The 20,571-nt window shown below is 31.7% G+C and overlaps 2 protein-coding genes across 3 annotated transcripts; one reads left to right on the top strand and one right to left on the bottom strand.

Moving 5' to 3' along the window:
• The first annotated feature begins 1,329 nt into the window (after positions 1-1,329).
• LOC132748695 (cell death abnormality protein 1-like) lies at positions 1,330-9,938 on the top strand. 2 transcript variants are annotated; one of them, XM_060738310.1, is made up of 5 exons: positions 1,330-1,433; positions 4,847-6,196; positions 6,460-6,565; positions 6,924-7,030; positions 8,229-9,938. In XM_060738310.1, exons 2-5 carry the CDS (start codon positions 4,906-4,908, stop codon positions 8,711-8,713), a joined length of 1,989 nt encoding a protein of 662 aa, XP_060594293.1. In that variant the 5' UTR covers positions 1,330-1,433; positions 4,847-4,905; the 3' UTR covers positions 8,714-9,938. The 2 variants fall into 2 exon arrangements, with proteins under 2 accessions (XP_060594293.1, XP_060594292.1); XM_060738309.1 differs by lacking the exon at positions 1,330-1,433 and adding an exon at positions 1,457-4,510.
• Positions 9,939-18,799: 8,861 nt separating this feature from the next.
• On the bottom strand, positions 18,800-19,788 carry LOC132748692 (uncharacterized). Its single transcript, XM_060738304.1, has 2 exons — positions 19,514-19,788; positions 18,800-19,319 (listed from the first exon to the last, which is right to left on the bottom strand). Exons 1-2 carry the CDS (start codon positions 19,782-19,784, stop codon positions 19,027-19,029), a joined length of 564 nt encoding a protein of 187 aa, XP_060594287.1. The 5' UTR covers positions 19,785-19,788; the 3' UTR covers positions 18,800-19,026.
• Positions 19,789-20,571: the final 783 nt, after the last annotated feature.

Genomic DNA, 20,571 nt, shown 5'->3' with positions numbered 1-20,571 from the left:
GAAGAAGTTGCATCTATGTATAAGTTGTGAGAATAAAACAAAGGGACACAATTCTGTTGCAAATATTACACTGAAAGTTTGGTTGAGATCTCTTGAGTAATGAAGACCATGTTTACTATGTAGCTTGGTAGGACAATTCATATCTGGAATAAAATGTAGAAACATGAACTATATATTGTCACTGATCATGTTTAACTGTTGCAATCATACGGATATGGAAGTTCAAAACAGGTAACGATATCGTTACATGGTTGAAATAAGAATCAATCAAATATTATATTCAAAATGTGATTTGATCGGCTTAAGTCGATTTTATTTTAACTCGATTCTTAAGCCACACAAAGTAAATGAGACCTGTGTTATCTATTTTAAGTTTATGAAGCCATTCTTTAAATAATTTCTAAAAAAAACACTGGTTCTTTGAATTACTTAAGATACATACATTCACATCGCACGAGGATACATGTGCCTACTTTTGTAACAAAATATAAACTGTTTTCAGTGCTTTAAGTAAAGAGTAATTGCTTTATAAGTAAAGATAAAACACTTAAACAAAAACAAAAGCATTTCTATTTAAGAACTGTAAATAATGTATCATATATCGGATATTAAGGTATACCAACTGCATTATGATCTGTTTCCGATCCTGTCAAAACATGCCAGTTTTCTTTACAGTTAAATAGACTTAAAAAAGTCTTTCCTGATAATCTTTTACTTTTTAATATTGTTAGCATATGTGATGTTTTGGTTTAAAGTCTGTCATAAAACACCAGTCTTGTACGAAAACGAAAAATACAAGAAATGATCGATGGATATTACTACAGTACCAACAGCCCAAAATCAATGCTGTTATAAGCCACTTTCATACTTAAGATCTCAGTCACACAATACATTAATGACTAATACTCATTTTTGAATGACTATGTGGGTAAATACTCATTTGTATTTTTTAATTTGTGAAAAAACATAAGTCATGGTTTTAGTAATTTTTTACATATTAAAAATAGACCCACACAATTACCTGTTTAAAATGCACCTAAAGCATAATTTTACTGGAGTTTTTTTTCTTTGAAACAGAACATAATTAGAATAAAATTGATTTCAAAATTGCAAAATTTCCGTTCTTCTTTGGTAGATAACAGTTTATATGTACGTGCGCATATAGATAGAGAATAATTATTCAAGTATGCTGGGTACTGTATATTGCTACAACATTGTTTTATGGTTATCTATGGTACTATAATGTATGCGGTCTCAGGGCTTATTGTACATGAGACGCTTTTTTTTCCTCCTTCATAGTGACTGAAGTTACGCAACTACAACTTATATGTTAAATATATCACGTAATATACTGAAGTCAAAATAAACGGATAAAAGGTTTAATGATATAAGCGTAGGATATACTCGTACTTTAAATACCTAGTAATTATATGGTAAATATTTCACAATTTTTCTTTTTTATTTGAGTACAGCTCGAATTCGCTATTCCTTTCATTATATGTTTACATCAATATTGACAAAAGAGGTGACGATAATTCTTATATAAAAGCATACTATTTATCGTCACCTAAACCCTTTCAGCGTAATAGCGTAGTGGTAGAGAATTCGCTCCGTAAGTGTAGAGATACTGGTTCGAATCATGAAAAGGTTTTTTTTAATTTCCTTTTAATTGTTTGTTTTGAGATATTTTTCAATTAACAGGATTTCACTTCCTCGTGAATTTCACACAAATTCGCATTCAGCAGACAACACAGTCGATAATTAGCGAATATATAGCAATAAAAGAAAAAAGATGTATACAAATGAGCCGAAATTGTCAACAAGAGGGCCATGATGGCCCTGAATCGCTCACCAGAAACAACTTTTTTTTTCAATTGCAAATTTGAACTCGAAAAACCATGATCATCACCTGAGTGCTTCGTAATCTGAACTTATTAACCATTGCGCTTTTCAGGATGACATGTTCATATACAGTTTGATTATTTTATATTGCAATAAAAATGCATAATATAATAACTGAATAACCTGCACAACCAATTATATCATGATATGACTGAATAATGTAAACATTATCGTCTTCAACTGCATATATACCATAACTGGAAGTGTTAAATTTTGTAATGGTACAGTACAGTAGGAATTCATTAGGACAAACAAAAATTTATCCTCGACTTCGCCTGGGACAATTTGTTGTTTATCCTGGCGAACTGTCTGTTAGAAGACGCTTTAAAAGAAAATAGGAGTAAGTGTATCTGACGTTATCTACTGGAAAATAAAGTATGTCCATTTGAAAATATAAAACTATTGAAAATATTTACATGGCCTATAAGCTTAGGCAGTGCAATGTGTAGACAAATTGTATTTGCATGGAATTCTAGTGCACTTATTTTAATCGGACAGAATTCACTTTCATTCATTATCAATGTTATAATGGCTGCCTCCAGTATCTAGAGAGTCATATTTTGTCGTTCAACATTGAAACAGACACTTAACATGTATTGTGTCAATGTAATATGGATAACTTTTGGAACGGAAATAAGGTTATTTTCCTTATTCGTATTTTTAACGCAATGGTCATTGATTTTTTTATTATTTTGTTGCTGTTGTAGTAGTAGTAGTAAAGGGACAGTGAATGTCATGTTATTGTTTTGTTGTTGTTTTTTTCTGATAGAATGTTCGACAATAAACAAGAAAAGATAGAGTTTCTGTATTTTTCAACGGACAACTGTTAGTGTCGTCAAAAACAACATCAACAATAAACAAATCAAAAACCAATCAATGCTAAAATAATAAGCTACGTCGTTCCTGGAAACGGCCATTCAATTTATTTAATTCTTTACCGATTAACTGAATTTAATCCTGAGTTGCGCTATCTGGTTCGCTACAACTTTCCGTCCGCTTCTAAGGTGTCCTGTTTGAGTCATATAAAATGTCGCCTGTTAAGATTGAGCTTTAGCTCGACTGTTAGAAAAAATGGTAGAACTATTGTACTCACCCACGTGGCGGTTTAAGGGTCACACTTGGGTTAAGTATTTACTTTGTTGGTAATGGGAATAGGTTGAAACTTTACACTCTTATTTGTGAAAATAATACGAGGTCACTATCCAAGACCCTCACTTTAATGTGGATTTTGACAAACTATGGACCTTTTCGATGTTATAAAAATGCTATATTATCCAGGACCTAGTTTTACTACCAAGCACTGAAAATAGTCGAACGCAAGATAAGTAGCGATATTTAACATTCCCCTTCGAAGAATTGTCGCTTTCGTCACAGGTATTGTAAATAAATAACAATATTTCAAGAAACATGCAGAGTTTTAAGGTTTAATCATCGCGTTTTTTATATGCTGATTCTCACAAGGATTCAGATAAGCATGTGACAAAATCAATGTTGAATGGCGCCAAATGTTCCTTACGAGTGAGTAAAAGAACGGTAACACAAGACTTTTAGAAACAAATCTTGCATGTCAAAAGGTGTCCTTTTACTGCCTTCGTACAGACGTAAAACACACTTTTTGAATAGCTTTGCTGTGATGGAGGAATTGTCGTATAACTATATATATTAATTACATACTTTCATAATAGATTATAAAATAATGGAAACGCCTTATATAAATACATGTATGATAAAGAATGGACATTTCCAGTGTTTATATGCATTGTTATGTTTATTGACTGATTAGCGATTCACTTGCCTCACTTGTGTTATAAATGTTCACTTATTGACTGTAACACTATTTGTGAGCAATTGATTTAGCTATTAAAGCGGGTGCTTAAACAGAAAAGGTCCATTATTTCATTACACGTTTCTCGTTCCTGGTCTCTGTCTATTCGGACTGAGATGATAAAGAACTGAAAATCAAAACAAAAGATAACATACATTTTTGAGATTTGTAAATGATTCAACTTATGCCATTATGTAACAGAAAATATCTCTCATAACATGTTAATTGAACCGTCAAAGTTGACGATGTACATAGTAAAATATTTTAAAAAATACATGTACATCTTTTGAATCTAGAAACTACGATATACAACCAAACAATGCTGTCGAAAGGTTAAAACTTAAATATGCCTTCACAAAGCACATTATTTGATATGACATATAATCCTTTAGAGTAAGTCTATATATTGATTTAAAATGTCACTCTCAGAGTGTTTTCTTTTCAGTTCATATTAAACAATGTCACCATCTTAAAGTCCGTATTTGTATGATGCGGGATATCAGACTATGTAAAGCATAGCAAATGTCACGATTCATTTAGTTTTAATACTGAACTTTGATCTTGATTGTAGAAAAGCTACAACATCATACTTACCTTTATTGTTCGTTAGTATAAAACTGTACTATTATGTACATAAAAAACATGTTTTAAGTGATTCTATTGAGTTATTGTTTTGAAAAGACAGACCCAATAAAACCGAGTCAGCAGTTTTCATGTAATTTTGTTGTGATTAATGTACCTGAGGGATCACACTTTTTTCCAGATTTTAACTATTTTGAAAAGGTTAGTAATCTTTTCTTTGATTAAATACGTTATATACACTTACCATGAAATCACACATGTATATGCTGAATTTTATATTTATGAGATCTGTAAGACACATTTATATCTTAACAAACCACGTAATCTGGCAGGTACTTTTCTACTAGGAATTTGCATGAAAAATCTTATGTTTAGGACATAGATCTCTAAATTTCAGTCAAATCTGCTTTTATTTTCAGTATAAAAGAATAAAAAGAATTTTAATCTAAGAAGTATCGATGATTTTACAACGACGACATTGTATAATGTTTTGTATATCTTTTGATTTTGAAAATAATATGAAACGTCATTTTGCAGAGGTATTTTTTCATCAGAAGTATGACAGTTGATTCTTGAACTACAATCTATTTCGGATTATGGCGGGTGTAAAACTTCTTTTATGTTTACCATTGGTATCATGCTACATTTGTAATGACATTTATTTTGGAACGGTCGACTTTCATCTGTGTCCAGAACGGTGTGCAAAATGCTCTTTACTTTATTCGTGCTTAGAATGTGAGAACGAGCTCTCGAATAGCACGTGTAGGTCAATATGTAAAGTTGGTTGTGATATGTTGTTTATTTCTAATGGAACAAATTTAAGAGGATGTTACAGAGGCAAAGAGGGCAATAACTGTTGTATCTACTGTCCCCCATTTCGTGTTTGCGCGGAATGTGTTCAAATTTCGGGAGGCCAATGCGAGAAGTGCACAAATAATTTGTACGGTAACTTAACTCACTGTGACAAAAAGTGCGGAAATTGCCGTCCTAATGAAGATGAAATCGTAACGTGTAATATTGTCACCGGGCATTGTCAAGGTGATTGTTTAGATGGATTTTACGGCAACCGTTGCGATAAGAAGTGTAGTCAATATTGTTTTAATTCGCATTCAAATAGTAGAAAATGTGAAAGACATTCTGGAAAGTGTATATTTGGATGTGTAGCTGGTAGATATAATGAAAAATGCCAAAGCATCTGCAGCAAAACATGTTTAAATAATTATTGCAACCAAAGCTCCGGAACCTGCAATGACTGCATGCCAGGCTGGTATGGAGATACATGTGAAAGCAAATGTAGTGAAACGTGTGCTAACAAAGCATGTGACCAGAAAACCGGACTTTGTTTAAAGGGTTGTATTCCTGGTCGGTATGGAAACAATTGTAAGAGGGTATGTAGCACGACTTGCATTGGCAACACATGTCATCAAATATCAGGGCACTGTAAAAATGGATGTTTAAATGGCTGGTTCGGGAACAGTTGTAATAATATTTGTAACAGCACGTGCTTAAATCGCACGTGCGAGCAAACTACACAGCATTGTGTAAATGGATGTGTACCAGGTAAATACGGTATATTTTGTAATAAAACATGTAGTAACACATGCGAGAAGAAAACATGTGATCAAAGTAGTGGTAAGTGCCTGTTCGGCTGCGTTGCTGGTTGGTTTGGCCAGTTATGCAACACATCATGTAGTAGAACTTGTTTTAATATATCTTGTGAACAGATGGCTGGAGTTTGTGACAGAGGCTGCATTGAAGGGTACTATGGTGAAAACTGCGAGGGGAACTGTAGTGAAACACGCTTAGAAGCTTCATGTGAAAACTACACAACCGCCTGTCTTTCATGTGATTCGCGGTTTGGAAACGGTGTCACGAAAAGTTATGAAAGTAAGAATTACATGTATATACAATCCTTGATTAATATTGTACATTAATTATTCATGCTTAGTAAATTGACCAAACTTTATAATGCACAAGGTGAAATTATTGAAATACAAATACAAACGATTTGAACGAGGTTTTACTTTATTGAATTATTATACTTTTTCCATTAAACTTGACATAATTTATGCTATTAAAAATTATAATGAAGACAGAAACTTGTACCTATATACATATCATTACATAAGCTGTTGTTTATCTTTTTTTAGTTTCCACAACGATCATATTTTCTATGGACAATATTATGGTGATTTGTCTATTAAGCGTGTTTTCTATACTGTTATGTTTCCTTTGTATTCTAATCGTCCGTCATAGGTAAGATATTACACAATCTGGAGGTAAGTTGTTCCACGATAATTAATCGCAGAAATCATTTTACTTGATTTTGTTAATTTGCTATTATTTTGGCAAATTGTCTGTTGAAATTTTCGAAAATTGTTACGGTTCAAATAAATATTCTATTATTTTACCAGAAATAAAATATTTCATTGAAAGCAAGGTATAAAATATTGAGATTTTCTTTTTTGGCACTTTTTCTAACCCCCCCTCCCCCCACACACACTGAAAAACAGCCCAATACAATTTTTGTTTTTTTCTGCTATTTCTATCTTTATAATAATTGATATTTTTGTAAGAGCAGAAGTATATTTATAAATATAAATTGTAATTGTAGGGTTGTTGTGTACAGAAACGAAAACATCGGTAGGGAGATTGTCTTGTCGGAAATGAAGAAAAACACTAGAGAAGAATCAATTTATGATGAAATTAAAGATTTAAATGGTATTGAATTATTACATTTATTATCTTATGATGAAGCTTAATATTTATTCATTTTTATCATATATGTGTAAATATAGCAAGGAAATATATAATGGTACGAAAATCGAAAAAACACACCACCCGTGCAATTTAGAAATGGATTTATACTAAGAGTTAAGAGCTTAACGAAATGTAATATTATATTTTAAAATTCTTAACAATAACGGCAATCGTTATGATTGTTTCAAAGTGCACCGAATTTAAGTCTTACTTCACATTGTGATCTGTAGTCTCATTTCTCCATTTATGTGTTCCAAAAAATGGAACTGAAAGTTACCTGTGCCAAATGAAGCTCTGTCTTGATTTTGAAATTAAGTAAAACACAAGAATACATTCGTGCTAATGTGTATAGAAGTCACTTACACGTATGAAAGTAATATAGCCAGATCAGAAGGAAAAATACCAAGAGTTTTACTTTTATCATTTTTATTTAATAACTTAAAGTTACATTTAATAAATTTCATAAAAACAGAAATAGCGACATTTCATATCGACTCCAGGTCTTATTTTGGTTTCCAGACAACCAAAATGAGTTTTATGAGCATACAAATGTGCAACCTCATTGTGGCGAATTCGGAAGTACAAAATTTTGTTTGCATGAGAAACTCCGCCTTCAGATCATCCGTACATCAATGTTAAATCAACAAACATGACTATAACTAGCAGTCCTTATTTAACGGTATATTTCCGCATTGTAACGGATATTTAAATAAAAATTTCATCTTTTTTATAAGATGATTATTTTTACTGAACCCTAGGCCTAGTGCACCGTGAAACTTGAACGGTTAAATTGTGTTTGCACAAGAAAATCTTATATTTTCTGTGTTCCGGATCGATGGATAGCAACTATAACACCGTGACGTAGCGCATACACGAGCTGATTATTGTCTTCATTTGCATGTTAAAATTCGTATACGACTTTAAGTGTTAACGTGGGGTTTTCCATTTAAAATCCTAATTTATGAACAGTATTTGATGAAATTTATAACGATATTGTTAAAAAGGTTAATGAAACTGTAGAATGCTTGGTTTTTAGGCCGATGGCAAAAATATTTTTACATATTTATGTAATGTAGCTTTAAGGAATAATGTTTATTATGTAATGGAAATTCAGTGTTCGATCAGCTGACACATTTTATAGTGTTATTTTTTATGATAGATACTGACTCTCAACCAACGTGTGCTACAAAATTTGGAGGCCCCTCCTCGCATTTATTAGGAGGAATTCAAGAAGAAACACAAGCGAAAGACAGATCTGAAGAAAGTTTAGTCATGCTACCATTTGATGTCACGGTATATAGTGATGCATACGCGGAATACAATACCACAAAGCAAGGACTTGCGAGAGAAAATTCTTATCTTAGCCTGAGAACTTATGAAACCAGAGTCTCAACGTCACGCCTAAACTCTGACACTTCATGTGGATCAAAGGATGGGGAAGATAATAAATTGGCCGGAAACAGCGATGACGATGTAGAAAATGTAGGTCAATACTCATTAAAACAATCTAAATATTCATCATCAAAGGACAGCGAAAACGAATATCACATGGAATCTACTTTAGACGCTTCAACCGATCAAAGTGAAGAATTAGTAACAAATAAACATCATGACGACGTGCTTTATCTACACGCAGTGAATTAAATAATTGTAAATTGTGCTTATCTTTCCTGCTTAATCATTAAGTGTGACAATCCACATGTAGATATGATATGATAACACTTTACAACAAAAAGCATAATGGTAATATGATTTCATCGATGAATAAATATTAAGTGTGCTGGTGACAATAATATACTGTTTTAGTAATGCATTATTTTAAAAATTCATACCTTAAAAGAACCTTATTGGGAGAGTTTTCGATGAGATACATTTAGTGGTTACTAGAAGATAAAACAACACCATTTGCGTGTCATATGTAAATTGTCTTGTAAGTAATAAACGCAAATTTGACCATTAGGTCAATAAATTGAATCATTATTATTATCATTATTATTATTAAGTGTACAATGGATAAATGCATTAATTCATGATTTTACATGGCTGTTAGAAAACTAACTGTATGATTTGTTTGCCTCAATCGTTAATGAAAATGTAAAAAAAAGAAGCACAAACAGTATCATTGGAGGAAGCCATTGATTGCTTCGGATTTAAACTTCTATATATTGTCTCCCTTTTTTATCACTATCAAACAGCTTTGCAATGTTTTACTCCATGAATAATAAGTTCTATCTTTACAACACGCACATGATGACGTTTAGAGCAATAAAAATAAGTTGTATATTTATCAAATTGTTACATTTTAGCTAACTTTATTCAATTGCTAGGCAACTATAAAAGGTTGTCCCGTACTTCACTTCAGTTTGTTATATTTATCTGGACGTACGAGATTATTGGTTCCAGCACTTTTAAGTTTTGAAAATTAAAAACCGCTAAAGCCGGTACTTGGGGACAAGAGGGATGTTGCATTCTTTCATTATCTGTCATGTACAGACTCAATCAAACCAAGTCTGCAATTTTCATGTAATTTTGTTGAAATTAATGTTCCCGAAGGATCACCTTTTCCAGGTTTATTATATTTCATATTGTTCTTTCATTACAGAAATTCTCCATATAAAGTCACTTACTTTTACATACTCCAAAATAACCAAGAATGAGTTTTTTTCCCGATAAATGCTTGCCTTTTATGCCACAGTGGTTTGTTTAGTATATCTTATTATCTTTTGGTCTTTCATCATCCGAGTATTTTCTTATTATATAATCTTGTTTATTATTGATTCCATAAGGTTTATTCTTCTCTTTTCTCTTTAAGATCTTAAAATCATAAATAACGTATATATGTTAATTATCATGGCAAACAAAGAAATGAATATATGCTGCACTATTGATAAAAACACAGTATCATATTGTACGTTTTATTAAAACTAAATATTGGATTTCCGTTTAAAAGCCAAAAATAACTTGTTCACAAAGCAAATATTTGGGAAATATTGAATAATTCTGTAGAGATACGGCATAGCAGTGTTTCAAACTTGAGATACTTTTCTGACTTGTAGCATTGCCAAATATGTACTTAGTGTTGTCGTAATGAAATATAAAATGGTCTGTGTTGCTCTGCCTCGTTAATCTTTATATTTACATTTTGCGGAATGTTAAGATGGCAGGCGTGTTGTCGAAGAGGCATATAAACCGTTTACAGATGCGATGAACACCTGCAAAGCGTTTGTAGTCAATATATGACGTGTTTTTATGTTTGTAACTTCAAATCAATATCGAATTTGTTTGTTAACTTGATCCCCGAGGTTTATAGTTTTCAAAGGTTCCAGAATTGAATCGTATCATTTTCGTAAGACAAATTTTAAACATGAAACTATTGTTCTGTATTTTGCTTGATTTCTATTTGAAGTTCAGCGTCCGAAAGTTTAGATTTCCATCAGTTCAGATTTCCATCTTACATCGACTTGTCATTTGTATTTTTATGGAACTCTTCATTTCCCTAAACGTATTATTTCAGATGTGGAAGTGTGATCATAAAGTAAAAGTATTGTTTGTCATTTCAGATTTGAAGAAATGCATAACTCAAACTGGAAATTTGAATTCATGTTAAGTTCACATTACTTGAGTTGGCTCAATCGTGTAGAACAAGTCTAAATATTTTTTTTAAATATTTATTGACAATATCTCGAAAAAAATAAATTGAAAATACGAGAACGACCAGTAATACTATTTTACACTTTATTATTTTACTATTGTACAATACAGCAACTGGCGTCCAGACATTATTCAAAAGTAATCAATTGTTATTTTTATCAGGATCAGGGTTTTTATATTTTTCGGATAAACTGTTTTTTTTTTAAAGCTGAATGTAAATTTTGATCGCACGCACGATGAAAGTATTTCCGACTATTCCATACAGATGGTATCCTTTTGCTTGTTTCCTTATTCGAACAAATCGTAATCGTTCACACCATGAAAAAGTCCATTTTCATCAATAAAGCCTGATATGTAGAAGATAAACAAACGTAAAACTATATAAATCTATATAATATAATATCTTATTTTGATACATAAAAATATATAACAAACGTTGCATTACATGGTATCGAGCTTTAATAAAAGGTAGGTTGTATGCAAAAACTTAATTGATAGGGTGTAAATAATAATATACTATTTCATTGTCATCATCTATACAAATATATGACCGTTCTTTTATTTCTTCATAATAATGATTGTCAGTTGAAGTGTCTGACGTACAATTCACTCGCTCTGTTTCTTTGATATGACCGCAGTGCCTAATTTGTATTTCTCTTTGATCAAGATTAGTTCTTGCCTTAAATTGATAGATGTCTTATTGCCAGTGTTTGTAACATTGTAAGTTAGTGTTGGTTCCATGTGCTGACATGTCGTTGTTCCGTTATTGGTATTTGCTTCTACATTATCTTTAGAAGCAAAAGAAAATGTTACATATGAATACTTATATGCTGTTTAACTAAAGTCCAAATAATATCAAGTACAACAAACAAATATCATAGCATTGCAAGCAATCCATAAGTCCCCTACCGGTTAGAACCCCATCAACATTCTGAAGGGCCATTGGTCATTGAATTATGCCATTGAATGAATGAATGACATAACTGAACTTAAATCTTTTTAGTTTTTAGTTTGTCTATATCTTAGTAATGTGTTTAGTTTGCCTCCCCTAGTAAGAAAATTACGTTTATACAACAGATAATGAAAGATCCAATTTTCTCAGATAATTGATAATATCCTCTAAAAACCAAATTACTTTATTGAATTACATGAAAACTCGAATAGAGGTATGTATGAAGTTTGAGGTAGATACATAAAGAAATAGAGAAGTTATATAAAAAAAATCTTTTTTTTTCATGAAAGTTCTAAATTCTGGAAACAAAGTGATCCCTCGGAAGCATTAATCACTAAGTTCTCCTTCTTTGCATATTCCAGAATTTTGGTCACATGAATTATTGAGGCAAACATCGCTGCAACTCAGTTCGCATTTGTTACCAAACCAGCCTGGGAGACAACCATTAGTACAATATCCGTTAAATTGATCACAAGACCCTTGAATACAGTTTTTATTACAAATTTTTTCGCATTTGTTTCCGTACCAACCAGTTACACATCCAACATCACAATATCCGTTTCTATGATTGCATGTTCCGTGGAGACACATCTTACTACATGTTTCATTACATGTTTCATAAAACCAGCCTTGCGAACAGCCGTTAACACATTTTCCTGTTAGTTTTTCACACCTGTTTCGCTGCTGCGAAGCGGACACACAGTGCGTGCACTTTTTATTACATCGTCGACCAAAATATTCATCTTCACATTCACTGATGCATTTGCCACTGATTTTATCACATTCAACGGGTCCTTCAGAATTTCTTTGACAATGTCCACAACTCTTTTCACAAAGACTGCCGTATCTTCCGGGATTACATTGCAAACACTTCCCTGACAATTCTAAACACTGTAAGCATGTTTCCTTGACCGCGCAAAGAACAGGACGATGTGGATTTATATCGCGCATCACATCACATCCTTTCAAACAAGTTCTATTTAAAATGCACAAATTCTTGCAAATTGATGAACATATAAACGAAACAGAATCCGTAAAATTTGAATGTGCTGATAAACATGTTAAGCACATATCGTCAGTCGAACATTTTCTACAATGATAAGGACACACATGACTACAAACTACTTCAAATTCTTTATCACATTGAAAACATTGTAAATACGTAATCTGGTAAACACAACAGTATATAAAAAGCTTGTGTAGAAACAATTGTTTGATATAATTGAACAGTTTCGTCATTTTTGTTATTAACTGTAGAGTAAAATTGTGAATTTTGTATTCACAAGTGTAAGAACATCAGTAGTACGCGTTAATTATATAACTGTATTAATTTCACATTTAGATAATTAATACAAATACCTATGTCTTTGTATGAACTTTTCATTTTCTCTCGCTTATTATTCTAAAATACGAACTTGCATATATATTGTAGTTTTAGAATATAAATTTAAATTTAATGTTCCACATGTATAGTTCCGTCCATTTTGTTGTCATTCGAAATATAACCGCGTTATTTTTATATTCCAAATGCAAATATTTTGTAAATATGTGATAAAAACAGACTTGCCTGTTACACTGACAATCTTAATCATGTGATAATTTGCTTTTAATGGGCATTCTTTATTAGCATTACTAAGTTTTCATTGAACCTTTTAAAACAATCTTGAAACAATAATGTCTAGAGATCTTTTAAATCATTACTAATTACAAGTCATGTACAAATGAACCACTGAATCATTGTCGTTTTAAATAAGAACGTACAAACAATTAACTAGCTTTTCCGACATTGAATAAACGCTCCAGCAGTAAGCTGCAGTAAGTTACTGGCATATTTCTATCGAGAATTATTAATAAACTGCATGTTACGGACACGAGTTCAATGACTGCTTTTTAAGTTTATTTTTGATTATTAAACAAATTAGGTTTAGTTCACCTTTTACGTAGCTTAATTGGTAAGAAACCAAATCATTTCATGTATCATTCTGTTAAGCGATTGTGTCACCTTACCTCTTTTATGATTTGTCCAGATAAAATCCATATTTCTGCAATAAAACAATACTTCTCGACTGAATTGACTGAACGCTCAAGAGGTAAAAACAAAACAATATTTTTACTACTATATTTATAGCAAATAATAATAGAAGATATATGTTAAGAAAAAGATATAACATCAAATAATTGAGAACCCTTATTATAACAAGAATTCTAAATCTGTCAAATCTTAACATTTCGTTATCTCAACTTTACGAAAATCGGGACGAATTAGAGATAACGGAAGTTAACTGCAGTTTACTCTAAAGTTATATACTATGGATGCAAACTAGTGACATATAATTAATAGAATGGCCTTTAAATTTGTGGATTTAGTTTCTGTTATGTGTCTTACGAATTGATAAAACAGAGAAACATATAAAAATAATTGATATAAAACATTTTTCATGGTTGTTTTGATAGTGAAATCTATATACGCAGCAGCCATCTGTAGTCTACAACAGGATAAAATATCCATATAATTGATCCGAAAGTTTTTCGTTTGTTTCATTGGAGAGGTCATCAGACCTCTCCATAGTGTTCAGACTGATTGCTGGCGGCATCCACTTTTGCGTATCTGATTGTAGTGAATGAATCTCATTTTAAGCGTAAAATCATTAGGAGCAGTCTACAAAAATTGTTTTGCGCATGCCCCGTTTCAAAATACGGCTTAACTTAAACGAAAAATTAACATCGAAGTGAAAAAATCGGTACATAGAAAAATCGGAAAATATTTACGTTACTTAGCACTACATGGATGTTTCATTCCGTTTAATCTTTTAAATTTTATAAATCGATTACCGTATTGTTTTCTGAATAACGTTTTACTATTTCATGTTCCGATAAATAGTAACAGTGAACATTATAGCTACAATATCAACATGCATTATATATACCGCCTCCCAGGTCGAGGGGTTAGAGTCGATGACTTTTAATCCAGTTACCTCTCTGGCGTGGGTTCGATCCCCAGGAGATGCTTTGGTAGTTTTGCGCGGAGGAAGGTTGTCTAGTACTGGTGTAACTCTCCAGGAACGATGATTTAATAGGAAACTACCCGCCTATATGACTGAAATACTGTTGGGAAAAGGCGTGAAATGAAACAAACAAACACTATTATATGATCGAGTGAACCGTGGATTGAACCGGTATGTCTGAATAACGCAAAGAGAAATTTTTTGGCGCAAATGGCACACAAGTTTTACCTCAAGTTTTATTTTCTTCTAATATTGTGGTTGGAGGCATGCAGCTTTATATACTGTTTAATCCAATAAACAGTATATAACAGTATATAACACTCAAATGATATTAACATTTTTTTATGTAAACCCTGGACTTAAAATTGTTTGATTAACATACTTTATACCCGTTCTGGAAAATGTAGAGGAAATGTTTCTTTATATTTAACAAAACAGTGACCGAAAATTTGCTTATTGAACTTTACAAGAAACTTTTATTTTGATACTACTTTTAATATGTATATATACTTTTTCTACAAAGGGAACTGAATTTAAAATACTAATGTAAATGATGAATATCATTTAATTTACATTAAGTTATTTTACATTTTTTTGTAGAAAAAGTATCCCTAATGCGCCAAGAAAAAAGTCCATTTCTCCGGCATATAATTTTTTTAAAACATTAAAAAAGATGAAGTGTAAAACAAACTTTTATTGCAATATATATAATAAATTCTATTTTGTTTAATAATTGTAATTTATAACCATTCACTGTGTCTTTTATGCCATATAATATCCCCAAATATTTTCGAATTAAACAAATCTACCACAGCGGCAAAAATACCTCTCGCATGCTTCTTTTTAAAGAAGCAAACTTGTATTCCTTTATCTCATTAAACTTGTTGAATTGTGAATTCTTGATGTTGTAAAAAAGATGAAAAGTTACACAACAAAGTTGGCTTTTTCCAAATTACTCAAAAACTATTAGGGGTTAAGTTTGTAAATCATTCATACAAAACAAGAAAATTAAAGCTACATTAAATAAAAAATAATACATTAAATAAAACATATTTTTCCGTCGGCTTAAAAACTTAGCATTCTATAGTTTCGTTAACATTTTAACAGTATTGTTGTAAATCTCATTAGTTATGATTTTGAAAGGAAAACATCACGGTAACACTTAAGTTCGTATACGAATTTTAACATGCAAATGAAGACTTGTATAATTAGCTCGTGTATGCGCTACGTCACAATGGTAAAATCAATTGTAACCATGTAGATCACAGCAAATATGAGATATTCTTGTGCAAACAAACTTTTACCGTTTTAGTTTCACGGTGCATTAGCCCTGTCGTTTACAAAAAAAGTAATCATCTCATTAAAAGATTGAATTTGTATGAAAACATCCGTTAGATAATGCGAAATATACCGTTAAATTCGAAGTGCTACTTAAAAATATTTGTTATACGGTTGACTCAAAGGCGGAGTTTCTCATGCCAACAGAAATTGTACTTCCAATGGCTTATAAAACTCATTTTGGTTGTCTGGACACCAAAATAAGAACGGGAGTCGATATATAACGAAATGTAGCTATTTCTTTTTTATGAACTTATTTAATGAAGCTTTAATTCAATGAAGAAAAAGTCGCAGACACAGTTCGATCATTGATTCCAGCACTTTTAAGCGTTGAAAATTGAGCATGAGGGATATAGCAGTTTTTTTTATTATCCCTCATGTACAGACTCAATCGAACCGAGTCTGCAATTTCATGCAATTTAACTGTGACTATTGCTTCCGAGAGAGCACTTATTCAACATATCTTTATTGAGCTTGCTCACGGGCAGTTCTAAATGAAAATTGAAAGCTACCACAAATGCTCACTAGTACTGGCTTAAGCAGTATTCATCATTTAAACCGGAAAATGATGAAAATTTGAAAACTGAACATCCGATGATGTGTTGATACGTTGGTGATCATGGAACTTTCAATAGGTCACGTTCGTGTCATTCCATTCAAAGCGGCCCTTAACGAAAAAACAACAGGATAAAACAAAAGTAATTCCGTTGGCCAATGATTATTTTGCAAACGCTGTGTCACATTGTATGATTTATTAAAACTTTATATGTCAATAGTAATATCTCCTACATATACACACTGCAAACCGGAGGAGAATGTTAATTATCTCTGCATTATTTTAAGAATACTTAATTCTTATTTGTCTGCTTTGCCGTTACAGGTATTGCCATATACGTTCATAAATATTAACTATGGGTTGTAGTAATAAAACTTTAGAATGACTTGTGCTTCTCTTTCTTATTGATCTTTACTTTAAGATATGGACAAAAACGCATTACTTGGTGTAAAGTTTAAAAAAACTTCAAATTGAGAGTCGTCTTCTGTCAAACGGGCCTCTCTGTCAGGAAATATTACAGGATGGTTTTGTATTCTTATACTTCCCATTTTGGATCGATTGATCATCATGTGTTTTACTGTGGAACTTTCTATTTCCGAAAGTGTATTTACTCAAAAGTTGAAATGTGATATCTTAGTAAAAGCTTCAAATACGAAGAACTGCAACAATCAAACTGGAAATTAATGTTTAGTTTACGTAACTTTAATTCGTAATTCATGTAGAACAGATATTTTAAATATGTATTAATAATACAACAAATATGCAAATGGAAAGCATAAAACGACCTATATTATTTAACATATACAACAACAAAGAACCGGCGTCCAGAAAGTATTGTTATTATTGTTATCAGAATCAGGTATTGTTCGTACAAACTAATTAAAAAACAACTAAATGTGAATTTTGACCATTTGTATATTTCCAAAAATATATAGTGACAGTCATTATCTAATTACATGTTTTCTAATAGTCATTCTCATATTGCAAGAATCACTTTTATCAATAGGATCTAATGCGTAAAATGTAAAAATCCTTTTTAACGTTTCGAAACAAAAATAAAACTAAGACAAAACTGGTATAACATCGTATCCTTTTTGAAAAAAAAAATAGGTTGTATGCAGAAACTTTATTGATCCTGTGTCAGTAATAAACTCTTATTGTTTTCATCTACGTAAATATGTAGTTGTTATATTGTTTCTTAAAAATCATGATTGTCTCTTTTACCACCTTTGTTCTCAGTTGTAGTGTCTGAATTACTACTCGCTCTTTTCGTCTGCAATGCCTTATTTTTTTCCATTTTAATCATCGATATCAAATTTTTGCCTTAAATTGATATATGTATTGTCGTCCGTGTATGTAACTTTGTAAGTTAGTGATTATTCTATGTGCTGACACGTCGTTGCTCCGATATTGGCATTCTATACTATATTGCCAATAGAAACAAAAAAGTTGTAACATATAAATTCTAAAATTTAGAAAAAAACATGTGGTTTAACTTATGTTCATACATTAAAATTGAATTATATTGATATGCATTTTAAGAAAAAGCAAGGAGTGATCTTTTACGTCTCACATTCAAAAAAGCAAGTGTTAAAAAAAGCAAGTAGCGACCTCGTTTAGCAGTCTCCTATATGCATAATTTTGTCTTCCCTGTCTCAAAAATTTATCTTTCCGAAGACCAAGTTGCAGGGACAGACATGTGGCACGCACCTGCTGTTAAATCGTAAATTTTCAATTTTGTCGCATTCGCGCGAAAACACGTTAAAACCGGTCATTACGGTGCCCTAAAATCGTCATTGACTTTGATAATAGTGTAATGTTTATGTTTCAATGTTGGCGTTTACATAAATATTGAATCTACAAAAACCAAAAGGTGCCACCTTAGAGATTACATTTATTACTATGGCCATTGAAAGGATATACATATAACTCGTGTTAAAGGAGAATGTAACTTTTGCACTGGTTTTTATCGATATAATATGAGTGCAATGATTTCAAACGACTTAAATTGCATGGAATTTAAGGAATTTAAGGAAAATAAAAGATTTTAGAATTGAGTATCGCTCAAGCCGGTGCTAGGGGGCGTGAGGGATGTTGCAAGTATTCATTATCCCTCATGTACAGACTCAATCAAATCGATTCTGCAATTCTGTTGAAATTTTGTTGTGATTAATGCTTCCGAGGATCACTTTGTTTCCAGAGTTTTATTTATAAATAAATTAACTGTGTCAAATGGAAAGCTTTTTATGACTTAAGATTGGATTTACAGTAATCAGCCAACAATAACATCTTCATCATGTTCACGCAGCAAAAATCCGGAGAATATGGAATGACCACCACCGAGCACTCCTGTGTCGTTCTCAGTATTCTTCACAGATACGACATCGCCGCGTTTCAAATTTAAAACAATGGTCTGACTGGCAGAATCCCAGCCACTACTATTGTTGCCATGTACCTACATAATTGTTAACGGTGTATGGTTTAAATAAAACCTAAAATGGCTCGTGGACTGGTACGATGACAGGACTGTTGTTGAAAAAACATATAAACCGATGACAGGCGCGGTGAACACACCAGTATGTCTGTTGTAGGCCGTAGGTGAATTTGTCGAATCAATATTGGTAACATCATCGTCAAAGATGATTGTTTGCTCGATTCCGAGGTGGTTGGTTTCCTGTCCTAATTTTGCAAAGAATGCAACTTCGGTCGCCGAAGGGTCAATCTCTCCATTTCTTTTCTTGAACGTTTCTGACAGGCAATTGTAAAATTACTGTAAGAACAAGTCCCTACTACTATGACTGAAAAAATATTCCTTGACTCACTGAAAAATTCAATAATATAGCTATATCCAGTATTACACATACTTGACTAAAATGTTAGTTATGTCCTTACGCGTTTGATATATAATTAGATTCTACCAAATATGTTAAAGCATGACTAACTTGATATTTCCAAGCAATTTCCGAGTGATTGTCGAAGTGTTGCTAGTTCTTCCTGGTGGGTTACCGCCATTTCATCGATTTTTTCTTGTCCTTTCCTAATCTTCTTGTGCAATTCCTTTATTTCTGCTCGAAATTCAGCTTCTGTACGTTCAGAATTTTCTCTCATTTCGACCATTTGTCGTTCTAATATATCTACCCTATCCTTAAACATATCATTGTCAGCATTTATTCCATAAAATACATAAATACAAATCAAATATTTTAGTATCATTTCTAATACCTATAAGCGTTGTTTTGAAATAATAATGATGTCCTGGATTGAAATGATACAAATGTCTGACATCTGTTTAGTTCACATTATTCCCAATGAAATCGGCTCGACCTAAGAGAAAAAGGTCATATAAACAAAACTTATATTCAATATATCTTCATAATGAAATAGTACAAATTCAAATTTGGATTGATAGCACGTAAACTGATGCAATTCTAAAATATTAAATGTGCAAAATCAGTTATTGGATCAGAATATTATTTCAATATATTATATTTCTACTTATTAATCAGCTAATTATATTTTTTCTTTCAATCAGTAAATAGCGAATTTCGCTCTTTGTCAGTGAGCTGACGACAAATATTTGTATGCATTAAATAATGACTAACTTTCCTTTGAAAATTGTTCTGATTTTTATCCTAATAGTATTAATTCATATACATGTAATACGCAATGATAGTGATGTTTGTTCCACATCATCACGAATTGATAAACTGTAAAACTGTTGATAGTGTAAAGTCTAAAAAAACTATCTGTAGTTTCATGAATCTGGTAAAGGGAAAATAAGACTTGTATAAGAAGAAAGGAGACCACTGTATCATTATTGACATGTATGTTAAATGTAAAATATTTCTATACACTTATGTATTTTATTACATGTATATGTAACATGTAATAATTCAATCTATTCATGATAAGATTGTTAATTGTAAATATATAAGTTATTATATTCCTATAACGTTCTTCGCCGAGATGGTCAGCAAATTTCATACAAGTTTACTTAAAT

Source organism: Ruditapes philippinarum, unplaced genomic scaffold (assembly GCF_026571515.1).
Source record: "Ruditapes philippinarum isolate M1 unplaced genomic scaffold, ASM2657151v2 ctg7215_1_1_1_1, whole genome shotgun sequence".
NCBI classification, from domain to species: Eukaryota; Metazoa; Mollusca; class Bivalvia; order Venerida; family Veneridae; genus Ruditapes; species Ruditapes philippinarum.
This window is presented reverse-complemented; position numbering and strand designations above follow the sequence as displayed.